The sequence below is a fragment of the Lingula anatina genome, chromosome 9 (genome assembly GCF_051362555.1).
Source record: "Lingula anatina isolate TDL-2025a chromosome 9, LinAna3.0, whole genome shotgun sequence".
NCBI lineage: Eukaryota > Metazoa > Brachiopoda > Lingulata > Lingulida > Lingulidae > Lingula > Lingula anatina.
In genome coordinates, this window is record NC_141775.1 from 10,921,006 (window position 1) to 10,934,343 (window position 13,338).

The 13,338-nt window shown below is 35.5% G+C and overlaps 1 protein-coding gene across 18 annotated transcripts in view; it reads right to left on the reverse strand.

Annotated features, from left to right (window-relative positions):
- Positions 1 to 13,338, reverse strand: part of LOC106167553 (basement membrane-specific heparan sulfate proteoglycan core protein) — a 123,032-nt gene that overhangs the window by 39,560 nt on the left and 70,134 nt on the right. For all 18 annotated transcript variants that reach the window (XM_086996177.1, XM_086996182.1, XM_086996181.1 and 15 more), the window contains 25 exons: positions 12,836 to 13,123; positions 12,383 to 12,507; positions 11,794 to 11,973; positions 11,242 to 11,337; positions 10,845 to 10,928; positions 10,317 to 10,462; positions 9,934 to 10,045; positions 9,315 to 9,431; positions 8,940 to 9,067; positions 8,057 to 8,193; positions 7,465 to 7,529; positions 6,914 to 7,054; positions 6,339 to 6,524; positions 5,776 to 5,865; positions 5,374 to 5,457; positions 4,904 to 5,022; positions 4,389 to 4,500; positions 3,594 to 3,707; positions 3,045 to 3,172; positions 2,263 to 2,349; positions 1,844 to 1,902; positions 1,556 to 1,653; positions 1,048 to 1,188; positions 577 to 762; positions 67 to 162 (listed from right to left, as the gene is read on the reverse strand). In XM_086996177.1, the coding sequence (XP_086852303.1) occupies positions 67 to 162; positions 577 to 762; positions 1,048 to 1,188; positions 1,556 to 1,653; positions 1,844 to 1,902; positions 2,263 to 2,349; positions 3,045 to 3,172; positions 3,594 to 3,707; positions 4,389 to 4,500; positions 4,904 to 5,022; positions 5,374 to 5,457; positions 5,776 to 5,865; positions 6,339 to 6,524; positions 6,914 to 7,054; positions 7,465 to 7,529; positions 8,057 to 8,193; positions 8,940 to 9,067; positions 9,315 to 9,431; positions 9,934 to 10,045; positions 10,317 to 10,462; positions 10,845 to 10,928; positions 11,242 to 11,337; positions 11,794 to 11,973; positions 12,383 to 12,507; positions 12,836 to 13,123 (3,119 nt within the window). The remainder of the gene's footprint in view (positions 1 to 66; positions 163 to 576; positions 763 to 1,047; positions 1,189 to 1,555; positions 1,654 to 1,843; positions 1,903 to 2,262; positions 2,350 to 3,044; positions 3,173 to 3,593; positions 3,708 to 4,388; positions 4,501 to 4,903; positions 5,023 to 5,373; positions 5,458 to 5,775; positions 5,866 to 6,338; positions 6,525 to 6,913; positions 7,055 to 7,464; positions 7,530 to 8,056; positions 8,194 to 8,939; positions 9,068 to 9,314; positions 9,432 to 9,933; positions 10,046 to 10,316; positions 10,463 to 10,844; positions 10,929 to 11,241; positions 11,338 to 11,793; positions 11,974 to 12,382; positions 12,508 to 12,835; positions 13,124 to 13,338) is intronic.

Here is a 13,338-nt window from a genome sequence, read left to right on the forward strand (position 1 = left end):
CTCACAGTTAATGCCCCCCTCCTCCCTCTCCTTCTTTCTCTCCTGTAGTTAAAAATATCATCTTACAATCAGCTCCAAGTCCACATCATTAATGGATCTGCCTGCATCCTGGGCCACACTGTACGACAGGAAAAACTTCAGTTTGTTACCATAGGAAAGAGTCTACGGAAAAAAAATTATATGTAATTAAATATATAGATTACAGGGGCAGATTTAGAGATATTTTCTGACAGTCTTCCAAATTCTCTTTGTTGATCAAACTTTCATTTTTGACTGTCTTCCAACAGAATAAGATAGATTACAGTTAATGAAAACTTGAAAAAATCTGATCATCTTCTGGAAGACCAAGAAGACAGCCTCCATCCACCCCTGGTTTATGAATATCAGAAAATTTGAATCTGATCAGTTTTCAACATATAAAATAAAACTGTATATAACTAGATTAACAGATCACAAATTTATTTATTGAGTCTATTCATCTTTTCTTTTCATTTTACCCATGTAAAAGTCTACTGAACATTTTATATGGATTTTAGACTATGAATAAATTTATTATTATTATTATTATTAATTTACCTGATCTCCTCTGAACCGAGGAGGAAGATGGAAGAACAGACTTTCTCGCTCTCTTTGCACATCATTAAATTGGTTGAATGTGATTTCCTGTCCGCTGACCACAAAGCCGTCTGTGATTTGGCGCGACAGTCGACTGTTGGTCAGCATGAAGTTATGGCTGCCATCACTGGAAAACTGGGGTCGTATCTAGGGAAAGGAATGAACAGTTTGGAAATATTGCTAATTACTATCTTTATTTTTCTTCACGTCACCCCCTCTTTCTTTTTCCAATGTTTCTCTGTCTTTCACTTATATACACAAATCCCTCCTTAATCTTGCTCTCTTTTTCTATCACACACACACACACACACACACACACACACACACACACACACAACACAGCCGCTCACCTCTCTCTCTACCTCTCTCTTACACACACAAACAAACACACAAATCTCTCTCTATCTCTCTCTCTCTGTCTGTTCCACTCACTTGGTCCAGATAGTATCTAGAACTCCTGCACTGGTTGGTAATCCCACTACAGAAGCAGGACAGACAGCCATCAGGATTACTAGGAGCCATGTAAAAGGTGCCTGGTTTACAGCGATCACAGTCCCGGCCCATAGCATTTTCCTGAAAAATTTGATTTCAAAGAATAAAATTGTCAACCTGTCCTCTCTATTTCTGTGTCTATTTATGAAATATACCCATTTTCCTACTGGGGGGGGGGGGTAATTAAAACTAAATGCAAATAAATAAGATTAAATAATCAAAATGACACATTAAGTCTATCCCTGTTGCAATACAATGCAAATTTGCTGTGTAAGTTAGCTAATTAATATCAGTATATTTGGTACTTTAATCCATTCAACTGTTTACCAAAGTATAACTTTCATTATTCATCTATGACTGTTTTTCTTTCTGTCTTATTTAATGCTTTTATTATACTTCTTTCCTTTTTTCTCTCTTTTTCTTATATCTCTCTTGTTAAAAAACTAACCCTGCAAGTGCACTGTTTAGTAACAGAATCACATCTCTCCATCATGCCTGGCATGGTACCACCTTGATCACATTGACACAGTGGGGCTGGGGGAGTGGCTGAAATAACAATGACAGTATTTACAATATCAGTTGTTACAGTTACAACATCATGCCTGGCATGGCACCATCTTGATCAAACAAACACAGAAGAAGGGGGTTGTGGCTGAAAAGATACTATATCAGTATTTGCAATTATCAGTTGTCACAGTTACAATTTGCCTTAAATTCATCATCATTATTTACTTACTGATGGGTATGCAGCGGCTCCCAAGTTGGAGTGGGTTTCCAGTAAATCCAGAGGCACATCTTGAAATAAAGTTTAAAATACAATGTAACATAAAAGTAGAAAACTAATAGTAAGACACATCAAAATTATCTTCTTTAATCATATCAAACCATTACATTTATATAAAACTAGACATACACTATATTTTTCAATACTCCTAATACTGTAACAGTCAAAGGTTGATTTTGTTTCTATTGTATTGTATTGTATTGTATTGTATTGTATTGTAAATATACTGTGTATTTTATTATATATACACAAGCAATATAAAACATCAATTAAGCATGATAATATGGTGAAAATGAGTTATGTATTCCTATTACAGTTATGGTTAATTGCAAAATCTAATGGCCGTGTGATAACTGACCACGCACACTGACCTCTCACACCTCCTCCCTGTGTACCCAGTTGGACACTGTGTACAGGTCACCTGGTTGTCTGAGGACAGGACACATGTGGGGCTGAACCTGGGGAAATGACCAATATGATGATTACTGATTTATTTAAAAAATCAATTATGTTTTTCTTGTAATGCCTGACAAAAATATGTGTTAATTACCCACAAACAAAAATTAATTACAATACTATAAATGGTGATTTGTTACTAAAAAAATACAAGAACGTTAATTTCACAATAATGTCACACTATACTAATTAATCATATTTCCAGATATCTATTTTCTTTAAAACAGACAATTTGAAAATTAAGGAACCTGAATCAGAATCCTTAGATTTCATATGTAGTAACTTCAAATGATCAATCTTGAGAAATTGAACAGGGTCAAAAGTGGGATGTTTCAAACTTTAGGGCAACAACAGAGCACTTCAAGATTGCGTTCCTATAACCTTATCATACTTGTAGGACTGATCTATTTCAGCATGGTTTCTCTTTAAGACGCAGTCAATGTAATCAGCTTAATTGCCTCTCACGCCCCCTCACAAAGCAACATGAACAATACCAGGGAACACAAAGTTTTCTTGACTTTACCCAAGTACTTTCAGTTATGAGGGGGTGTGCCAGACATTTAAGCCACTTAAACTGACAGCAATTAAGCATGAATCCTCGAGGAGATAGAACAATCCTCAAGGAGATAGATCGTACAACAAGGTGATGGGAATGCTCCCAATGAGTACATCTATCATGATATCTGACAAAACCTACTGGTTGGGCGATCTGGTGAGAGGACAGGGGCATGGCTGACAGTCTGACGGTGTTCCTCTCGTGGCATCTCCATAGTAACCTGGAGCACAGCGCTCACACTGGTCTCCAACAGTGTTGTGCTGACAAGCCTGAGAGAGAGAAATCATTATCCCAGATCATATTGGGGTGATGACAATATAATTCAATCCAGGTTTATGTGAAAAAGAAAACCATCTCTCAGCCAATGTTACAAAAACACACAAAATATACAAACAATGTCTATGCCAAATACTATGCACGCAATATCTGGAAGTTTGTGTTGCAGATTTTGGTAATAGAATTTTCATGATATATCTATAACTTTACCATACTGTAACTGTACTATTACTATATAGTAAATTAATTCTATCTGTATTTTTCATGTATTGTTACTGTGCTATCATAATCGTATTTCTGTTTGCATTGTCACTGGTGTAACTAACTCATTGTTGTTTAGTTACTGTAAAGTTACTGTATTATAAAGTTATTGTATTATTGTATTGATATTGTATTGTTACTGTGTTGTATTACCCTGCAAACTCCATTCTCTGGGTCACAATCATTGGAATGTCCATTACATTGACATGGTTCACATAGACCAAGGTACAGACCACCTCTGGTTCTAGTATAGCCCTGGGCACAGTCCTAGAACATAAGATGATAAAATTGTTTGCACAGTCCTAGAACATAAGATGATAAAATTGTTTACACAGTCCTAGAACACAAGATGATGTAGTTTACCATGAATTAAAAGTTAAAACATAATTTGAAGAAGGCAAAAAGTGTCTGCATGTGTGCGAGACTTGAGTCTTATGAGACTTTGGCTAAGTGTGTATCCCCCCTTCTCTTTATCTTCTGGGTTCTCCAATTAATACATTCAATTACAGTCACATTTCACTCTTTTGGTCTGAATTATCTTATATAAAGATTATCACATGATGCAGTCCTTCTTCCCTATGTTAGGAGATGGAGCCAGTGTACATCTTCTTCCAGCATGTGATTGACTGAGATTCTTACCTCACATAGACAACTCACAAGACAAGCCCTTGTACCCTCTAGGACAGGTGCTACCCATTCTAACATTTGATTGGCTGAAATTCTTACCTCACAAGACAAGCCCTTGTACCCTCTAGGACAGGTGCTACCAATTCTAACACTTGCTTGGCTGAAATTCTTACCTCACAAGACAAGCCCTTGTACCCTCTAGGACAGGTGCTACCAATTCTAACATTTGACTGATTGAAATTCTTACCTCACAAGACAAGCCCTTGTACCCTCTAGGACAGGTGCTACCAATTCTAACATTTGATTGGCTGAAATTCTTACCTCACAAGACAAGCCCTTGTACCCTCTAGGACAGGTGCACATCTCCACAGCTAGAGCTCTGTCCTGGCCAGTATTACGATCCTCTGCTATATCCATGGAGATATCCAGCAGCCTGGAAAATATTGGGAATTAGTAATAATACAATACTGATAAAACATTTATACAGCATGGGTATATATGAGGTTTGTTCAAGAATTTCCATGGTCTTTGAAGGCGCTTTAATGCCAAACTCTGGATATATTTAGTATTGCATTGTTAGTCACTCCTTTCTAAGTTTAACAGGCAAGTAAAATATATGAGCTGTCACATAGAGTTACTAAGAGTTTTGTCAATCAACTGCAACTAAGAGAGTAATCATTTTCTATCATTTTGGTACCTGTCAACTTCATTTTCTTGAAAATTCCTGTACAAAATTTCATATATACTCTTTTTTTATATAAAAGTTCATCAAATTCACAAGATCACTTATAAAATTGCATGTAAATACGCAGTTTATTTGCAGATAAAACTGTCACCTGGTTTCCTGAGTTCTCCCAGTGTACGAGGCCTTAATGAGGATAGCAGACAGATCAGACAGGGCCATCATGATGAACTCTCTGCTGGCTGGGGAACCATCAGGACGTTGCCAGAATTGCTGCAATCGGAACAATATGGTTACAACTCTTAAAATGTTGTGACATTCTAAACCCCAATTTTATCGAAACTGATAGGCCAAATTACAAGGAATATCATGTTTAATCATGCAACAACATCAGAAGTCAGTACCTAACTGAAAGAAAAATTCTAATCTGTGTAACAACATCAGAAGTCTAAACCTAACCAAAAGAAAAATACTTATCTTAACTGGTTAAATTGTGACAAATTATCTGGCTTCCAAAATAGTAATTTTTCACAAAATAAATATGCCCTTAGAAAACAATTCATAAAGAAGTAAATCCTCTCTGCTGAACTTTGACCGCATTACAGTCTTCCTATGAAAACTTACCTCATAGAAAGGCACTTGGAAGGACTGCTTGGTTCCAGACAACATGACATCACTGTGTCTGTATGTCAGTGTGATGTCATTACCCTGAAATGAATTAATGTGATGTCATTTATCTGTGTTGTCATATCCCTTACTCAATTTTCTGTGATGTCATTACCTTGAAATAAATAAATATAATGTCACAGTCCTAAAACAAATGTATGATGTCATTATCTTGCATATAAATGGATGATGTCCTATTCCTTAAACTTATTCAAATAATGTATGGTGTCATGTTTTCAAACAGACATGTGTGATGTCATTTCCCTGAAAATAATACATTTTTAACATGTCCAGTGTGTAAGCAAGATAGACCAATTCTGTCTCTCCTGGCATTAGTAAAATTGAAGCCCTATCACTTACCACAATGATGACATCAGGCTCAGTGGTGGGAGCATCTCCAAGGTCAGAGAAAGAGATGGTGAACCTTAGGTTACCACCATAGGCTGTCACCTAGAATTATAATTTTTGTATGCATTATCATTTTTTTATCCTTGTAGCATCTAATATTAAGGAACAGTGAAGTTGTTTCGATGGCATTTTCACTGCGTGAGAGTTGTTGTTACTTTTATGTTAGAGTTATTGAGACCATGGCAGTAATACAAAAGCCAAATGTTGCTTTCATTAATAAGTCATATTAAGCTTTCAAAGAAAAGCTTATAAAACTTTGTGTGCCACATACAAGGCTTGTAACCTCCATGAAGGAGACATATTGAAGTAAAATTAGCCACATTTTTGAATAAGTTAAAAAACAGAGACTCAATACTGAACATGCATTGCCTATTACTTAATAGTATACAAAAGTTTTCATATCTAACCCATATAACCCACTATTTCAAATGCATACAATATCAATATATATCATATAACCATATAACCCTTTATATAACATACATATAGCACCACATAAAACCAGTCTAACTCACCCTGTCCCCAAGGAATTTCTGTGGCAGAGACCAGTAGTAAGTGTCCTGAGGCAGGCTGAGCAGGTTCCTGTAAACCAGTGACCGACTGGCAGTGTCCACTACCATCCCCTGGTCATACTGCTGGTCATTCCTCTCAGTGGTCAGTTTGAAACCTTGGGTGTCAAAGGTGGAAAATACTGCACTGATCTGGAAAATAACACAATCGGGAACATTCAATTCCATTTGAAATGCCTTTCTTACACAACACATATCTAAAATTGTAGTTCATGTATAATAAGCAAAATTATTACAGAGAAAATTTGTTCTACTTCAGTTTCAGCCACATCTTTCTTGTTATAATACAAGAGAAATGTTTTTTTTTTAATGAGTTTAGTAATGATTCAGTAGACTTAACATTTTGTCCAATAGTTTAAACCAATTTTTGGTCTCAAATCTAATTATGAAACCATCTCAAGGATCGAAACAGTGACCAAAAATTGAACAAATTCTACAAAGTCCAATGGCCTGGCCACAATTCAACTGACTAGTATTAAAAAAACCAGTATTACTGTTCTAGACCAACGTGTGATACCAACCTGGGCACGATTCCATGTTGTACTGTCACACACTCTGGTGACGGCACTACAGAAGCAGGATATACAACCGTATGGATTGTTCTCTGATAGGAAAAACGTGTTGGCTTTGCACCTGTCACAGTATGGACCCTCTGTATTCTCCTGAATGATTGAAAATATAAGCCAAAAAGGATCGTTTGCCATTCATAACAAAGTTCAACAAGGGAAGACCAATCTATATTATAAAGCTTTTAATTGTATTTTTATATCATTTATATCATCATTCAAATTCTTACATCATGGGACAGATGTTTTGTTGTGGTTTCACCTTCTTTGTGTGACAGGTCAAACAGACCATTTGATTCTATGTGCAGTTTCAATGCTTTAACTAGCCCACAAACTTATACCAATGCCAAGTTTGCATCATGGTGTATTACTTGTTAAAGGAAAGAATAAAAACACTAAAATAATGGTGTACGCAGATTGCCTTGTGCACCAACATGACGCAATTATTGTTATTTAACCAACCACCGAACAAGATAACCTACCAGAGACCTGACACAAACACCCACCTTACACAAACATTGTCCTCGTCCATCTGGTTGTGGTAAGCGACTGCCAGCTGCATTACATGTCACTTAAGTAGAAAATATAAATAAATACATAAATAAATAAAAACAAGCAGCTTTTCAAAAAAAAATTATCTCATATTCATGAATCTTAAATTTTACAATTTTAAAGAAACCTTGGATTTTTTACTTTTAATTACTGTTTATTACAATTAAGTTAGTTTAGCTCTTATTTATATAAAATATATCTTAACCGTTTTTATCTATAAACTTCTTTATGTTGTACAGTCTATTGAACATTTTATGGATTTTAGACTTGAAATAAATATATTATTATTATTATAAATAAATATATTATTATATTATTATTATTATAAAAATGGAGAAAATAGTGCAAAACTTAGTGAAAGGTAAGCACTAAACAAGTTTGTTAACTTTTACAATACATTGAATGGTTCATGGACATTTACCTTTTTTTAAATTATAAATAATATTTTCTATATATAGAGTGAAATAATTAACAGTCTTTAAATTATTAATAGTTAACAACATGACATGTTCCAATACCAGATTCTGTCACCTAGAGTGTACCTACCAGTAATTGCGACACAGCGACTTCCTCTGCGTTGGTAGCCTGGGGCACAGTTACGGCACAATCTGCCCTCGTATCCCGTGGGGCAGCTGCGACATCTCACCTGCCCATCTCCTTCTACGTAACATTCTCTGGAATTGCTGAAACAGACAAGAAAAAAACTTATAAAGCAAGCTCTATAGAAATTGATTCACAACTGCCAAAACAGATCTGATCTAACTTCTTCTAGCACTGCTAACATGTGAAAATGTAGCAAACAAAAGACCCTAGCCCTTCCCTAAAGTTGCTTCAAAGTGCTACATGTAAATGCTTCACTCAATGTCTTTAATAAGAGAAGCTTAAACCAAGAAGCACACCTGGTCACATAATAGCTTCAAGTAAATCAGAGTCATAAACAACTTGACAGCAAATAAGGGGTCAATGGGCAGTTAACAGTCTGGATGAAACATACAGCAAATCAAGGGCACTAATTAGTACTATTTCCCCCTCAATTATCCTAAAAATAGGTCCTTTACACCAGTACCTGATTATGACCATAAACTGTCCTTGAGGGTCACTGACAGTTAACCTGGCTATTAAAGGCTGTCAACCTAGGCCTACTTTTATCTCCATTTAATCAATAAATAGAACTATGTGGTCTATTTTTTCCATTTACAAAAACGAAAAAAAAAAAAAAGAAAAAAAAAACAGTCAAGAGACACAAAAGTAAATGTTGTTTGTTACAGTACTACTCATCATTATTATCATTTTTCTTTTTTCTTAACTTAAAATGACTCTCCAAATACCATGGCTCTTTATTTTTAATAGAATGGTCCAGAATAGACTCACTATTAAATTCTCTCACCTTTAACTTTCACTACAAAGTACAAATAGTGATTATACTTACGGGTTTCTGGGGTCAGTCAGTGGACAAGGACACACCAAGCAGTCCCCAGGTGTCCCTCTCCTAGCATCTCCATAGAAACCAGGCTTACACCTCTCACAGTTGTTTCCTTCTGTGTTGTGTAGACAGTTCTGGTGAGAAAATATATTGTAGAAGTAATTTTTGAGTTTGTTATTAATATTATAATATCAAAATTCTGCATGGAAGTTGCTCTATATTAATCTTGAATCCTAATGGAGAAAAGATACACAGAAATTGAAAACATTCCTATTAAACTGACTTGAACTGTTAATATCAAGATTATTTCAAAATAATCTCTCCGATAATGACGGAGGCAAGTAAACAGTATTCTAAGAATTACAGGACACATATACTTACAATACAGACTCCCCTGTCAGAGTCACACTGGTTGGAGTGGCCATTACAGTTACATCCCACACACTGGCCCAGGTAACGGTTCCCTGATGGCATACGGCGGAAACCTTGGGCACATTGCTGAAATAACATCAGCACATCACTTTGGATAGCGTGGAAAATTCCGGGGATGGAAAAATTTTATGAACTAACACAAGTGTAACCTTTTTTTAAGTATTGACTACAGTCTTTGCTAAAAAAAATGAATGTACTGGCCCTGCAAGGCACATCAAACGCACCAAAGCAAAATAGTTACCAGTAAGTAAACAAACTGACAAAATTTCTTGACCAAGCAATAATTTTCCTGTCAAATGACCTATGGTTGAGGCACCATACTCTAATTCAGACAATTCATTTGTAATTTCTCAAAACAATTTCATTACACAAAACATTTACAAGATATTTATTTATTCCAAACCAAATATCTGTCATTTTGTTATTAATAAGAGGAAGGGCCAAGCAGGCTTATATTACACCAATCACATCATTTATACATTTTATACATCGTTTATACACATAATTTCCTACAATATACTAATTAAGAGAAATAAAGTGGGATCAAAAATGTCTTTTCTGGTCGTACCTCACAGGAAGTCCCAGTATACCCAGTTGGACAGGCGCACTCTTCCACCAAGAAGGCGCGGCCACGTCCAGTATCAGTGGTCACTGCAGTGTCCAGGAACACACTGCCCAGTCTGGAGGAAGAAAAGAAATTTGATTAAAAACTCGTATTCTTACAGAAACTTGTCAAGTAATTCTTTTTCATTAACAAGGGAATGTTCTAACATCATTGCTTAAATTTTCACTTCATATCATTTCATGGTGTTAATTTTTATTTTTTGTGTCATTATATGTTATGAATAACAAATAAATTAGTTATTATCATTCATTTTACCATGACAGCTAACAACTGGACCAAAATTTCTGCCACAGACACCAACAAAAACATAATTTTCATATACTGACCTGACTTCAGTCTGGAAGGTGTCATAGCTGCCCCTTATCATCATATACTCCAGGTTCTGAAGCACTGTCATGATGTCTGCCCTAGAGGCAGGAGAAGGAACCGTCTGGTCACCACGACGAGGGGTTTCAGAAGTTGTCCATGCACTCTGGAAAAGAGGTCGTTACATTTAATTTTAATATTTCGTGAATCAAGTTTTTCTGCTACAATCAGATGTTGAATACTGTATACTACTGTGATGGCTGCAAAAACTGTCCTTATGATTTTTTTTTACTGCTGAAATGAAAAGTTCTATTGGCATGTTAGTTTGTCTACCCTCTTTATATCATTCAATTATCACATCCCAACAGACTTTTTCCTTCAGATGGTATACATATACAATGAGCTCTGCGATACTGAGCATAGCTTTTTAATGCACTTAAAAATCTCATTGTAATACTTTAAACCATTATCAACCACATTTAATCAAATGAGAAAATGTATGCTCTTTTTCCTTTAAATTTAAATGTCATTCAATGAGAGACCCTTACCTCCACAAGGGGGACACTGATGCTCTCTGTCAAGCCTGGCCTTGGCTGCGTCTGCCTCCTGTGATACAGTGTTATTCCATTACCCTATAAAAATCACAGTTCAACATAAATCAATCTTGGAGAATACAAAGTGTCAATGTCAAGGTCAATGCGAATGTCAAGGACACATGCAACATGGATTTACATGTCTTTGGTGCTTGCATGAATATCAAAGACAACACCTAATCCTGTAAAAAGTAATAATATGGAAAAAATAGTACCATTTGACTAATTCATTAAATAACTGTATGTTAATGAATACTATTTGCTAATTATAAATTTTAAATTTCAACATTGATCATTAAATACCAAACATGGCAACTGTGAAGAAACAAGTACAGGAAGTAGCGCCATCTACCTTCATGATAACATCAGCAGTGGCCAGTCTATTCTGAGTGCCTGTAGGAGTCTGGTACTGGACTGTGTACTGCAAGTTACCACCATAACTTGTGATCTGAGAAAAAATAAATCATAATTTTGAATATTAAGCTCAGCAATTTTCGCAACATTCTTTTGCATACAAAAGAGGAAAGAAACCAAAAGTAAAAGGAGTCCAACAGTATAAATCAAATCAAATTAAAAGCTATTGACATAAACACATAATCAAGAGCAATTCTGCTCTATATCACTATAATCATCTCTCTGATAGTGACTGATGAAAAGGTTTTCAAGTGAACTTCTAAATCTTTGAAGCTGTGTAATTGGATCGCCAGTATACCAGGGGCTGATTGAGGCCATCTTCAGGGTCTTTCAGAAGACAGTCAGATTTTCAAGTTTACGTTGATGGGTACCTAATTTTTTTCTGTCGGGAGACAGTCACAAATGGAGGATGGATCAACAAAGATAATTTGAAAGACTGTCAGAAAAGATCTCTGAATCTGAGCACTACCATTATATGACTTTATCTTACCCTATTCCCTAAGAACTGTCTGGGCATGTCAAAATAATACAACCCTGATGAGGGTCGCACTCTCCTGTTGAAGTCCTGAATCACAAACTCTCTCTGTGTGGGTAGGTACTGGACCAGGTTATTGGGCTGTGGGGCTCTGGTGTCTTTACTGACTAGCTCTATTGTGTTACCCATGAATAGCTGAAAAATGAATAGAAAATCATTAAGAAAATGTACATTGTGTCATCAAGTTATAACCAGAACTGTGAAAAGGTTTCTGAGCAATTGAATTTTGCCTTTGCAACAGCTATTTTTAATTTACACTGACATATTTTTTAAAATCTCAGAATTTCATTTATGTATTTTATATTATTATTATCATTATTATTATTATTATTATTATTATTATTATTATTATTACTTTTTTGGGGGGGAATACAAATTTGCAGTTTTGAAAAAAACTGTGAATGGTGCTTTTGGGATGCTGCTTGCAAAAAGTCACACCAATATATACTCCTTATATTTTAAATTAACTTTTAAAATTATTACAATTATTTTGTATTATTGCCATGAATGCTGGAACAGAAAAATCCATAATCAACAAACATACCTGTGACAGGTGTAGATTACTACTTGTGCACTGGTCGGTAATACCAAAACAGAAGCACCGGATGCAGTCCCTGACGTTCTTGGCATCAGAGTTGAAAAATGGTGCAGAGCATAGTGGCGGGGAGGCTGAAATGGAACCAATTGTTAATATGGAAGCAACTGAATGACTTTGGATTTAATTGGAAAATATACATCTTCTCTCTCAAAACTTCATACTTTTTAGAATTGTGTTTTGGGTTGATAATAACATTTATATTTTAACTGGTAACTGCTTTTTTCTGTTATTCTAATGAAAACGAAGTTTCTTTCCTATTATAATTTTTTAACCTTTTCTTTTAAAGCTTTTATGAATTCAACACATAGAAAAATAATCATCAAACTGTTTTTTCAAAATTACACATACCATGACCATTTGACCAGGCATTAATACACTAACTTTTCCTTTACTACTTACGTTTCACAACCACAATGGCGTCAGGCTGAGCAAAAATACTGCCTTTGTTATTCAGAGCTTCACAGGTGTAAGCACCAGCATCAGTCTCAATAGCGTTACGAATAACCAGAACACCGCGACCGTTTTCAGAGGTCTGCGTCGCTCTTGGTGGTTTGGGGACATGCCCCCAGTTGAGACGCCATGTTATGAGGGGGACAGGGACACCAATGGCGGTACAAGTAATGGTGATGGTTTCCCCAATGTTCACCATGATCATGGGTCGTGGGGGGATGGTGACAGTGGGAGAGGCTGCAAAGAAAGGGATCAGAGTTTCAGTAATTTCTCACAAAATTTAAATTCAATTTCAACAAATTAATAATCATTTATATTTTTTAAGTGCACAAGAATGCTTATAGTAATATCTGCACAAAATTTCAATAAAATTTCAAATTTCATCATTTCTATTTCTAAAGTGCACAAAAATGCTGATTATAGTAATTATTTGAAAATATTATTTCAATTTC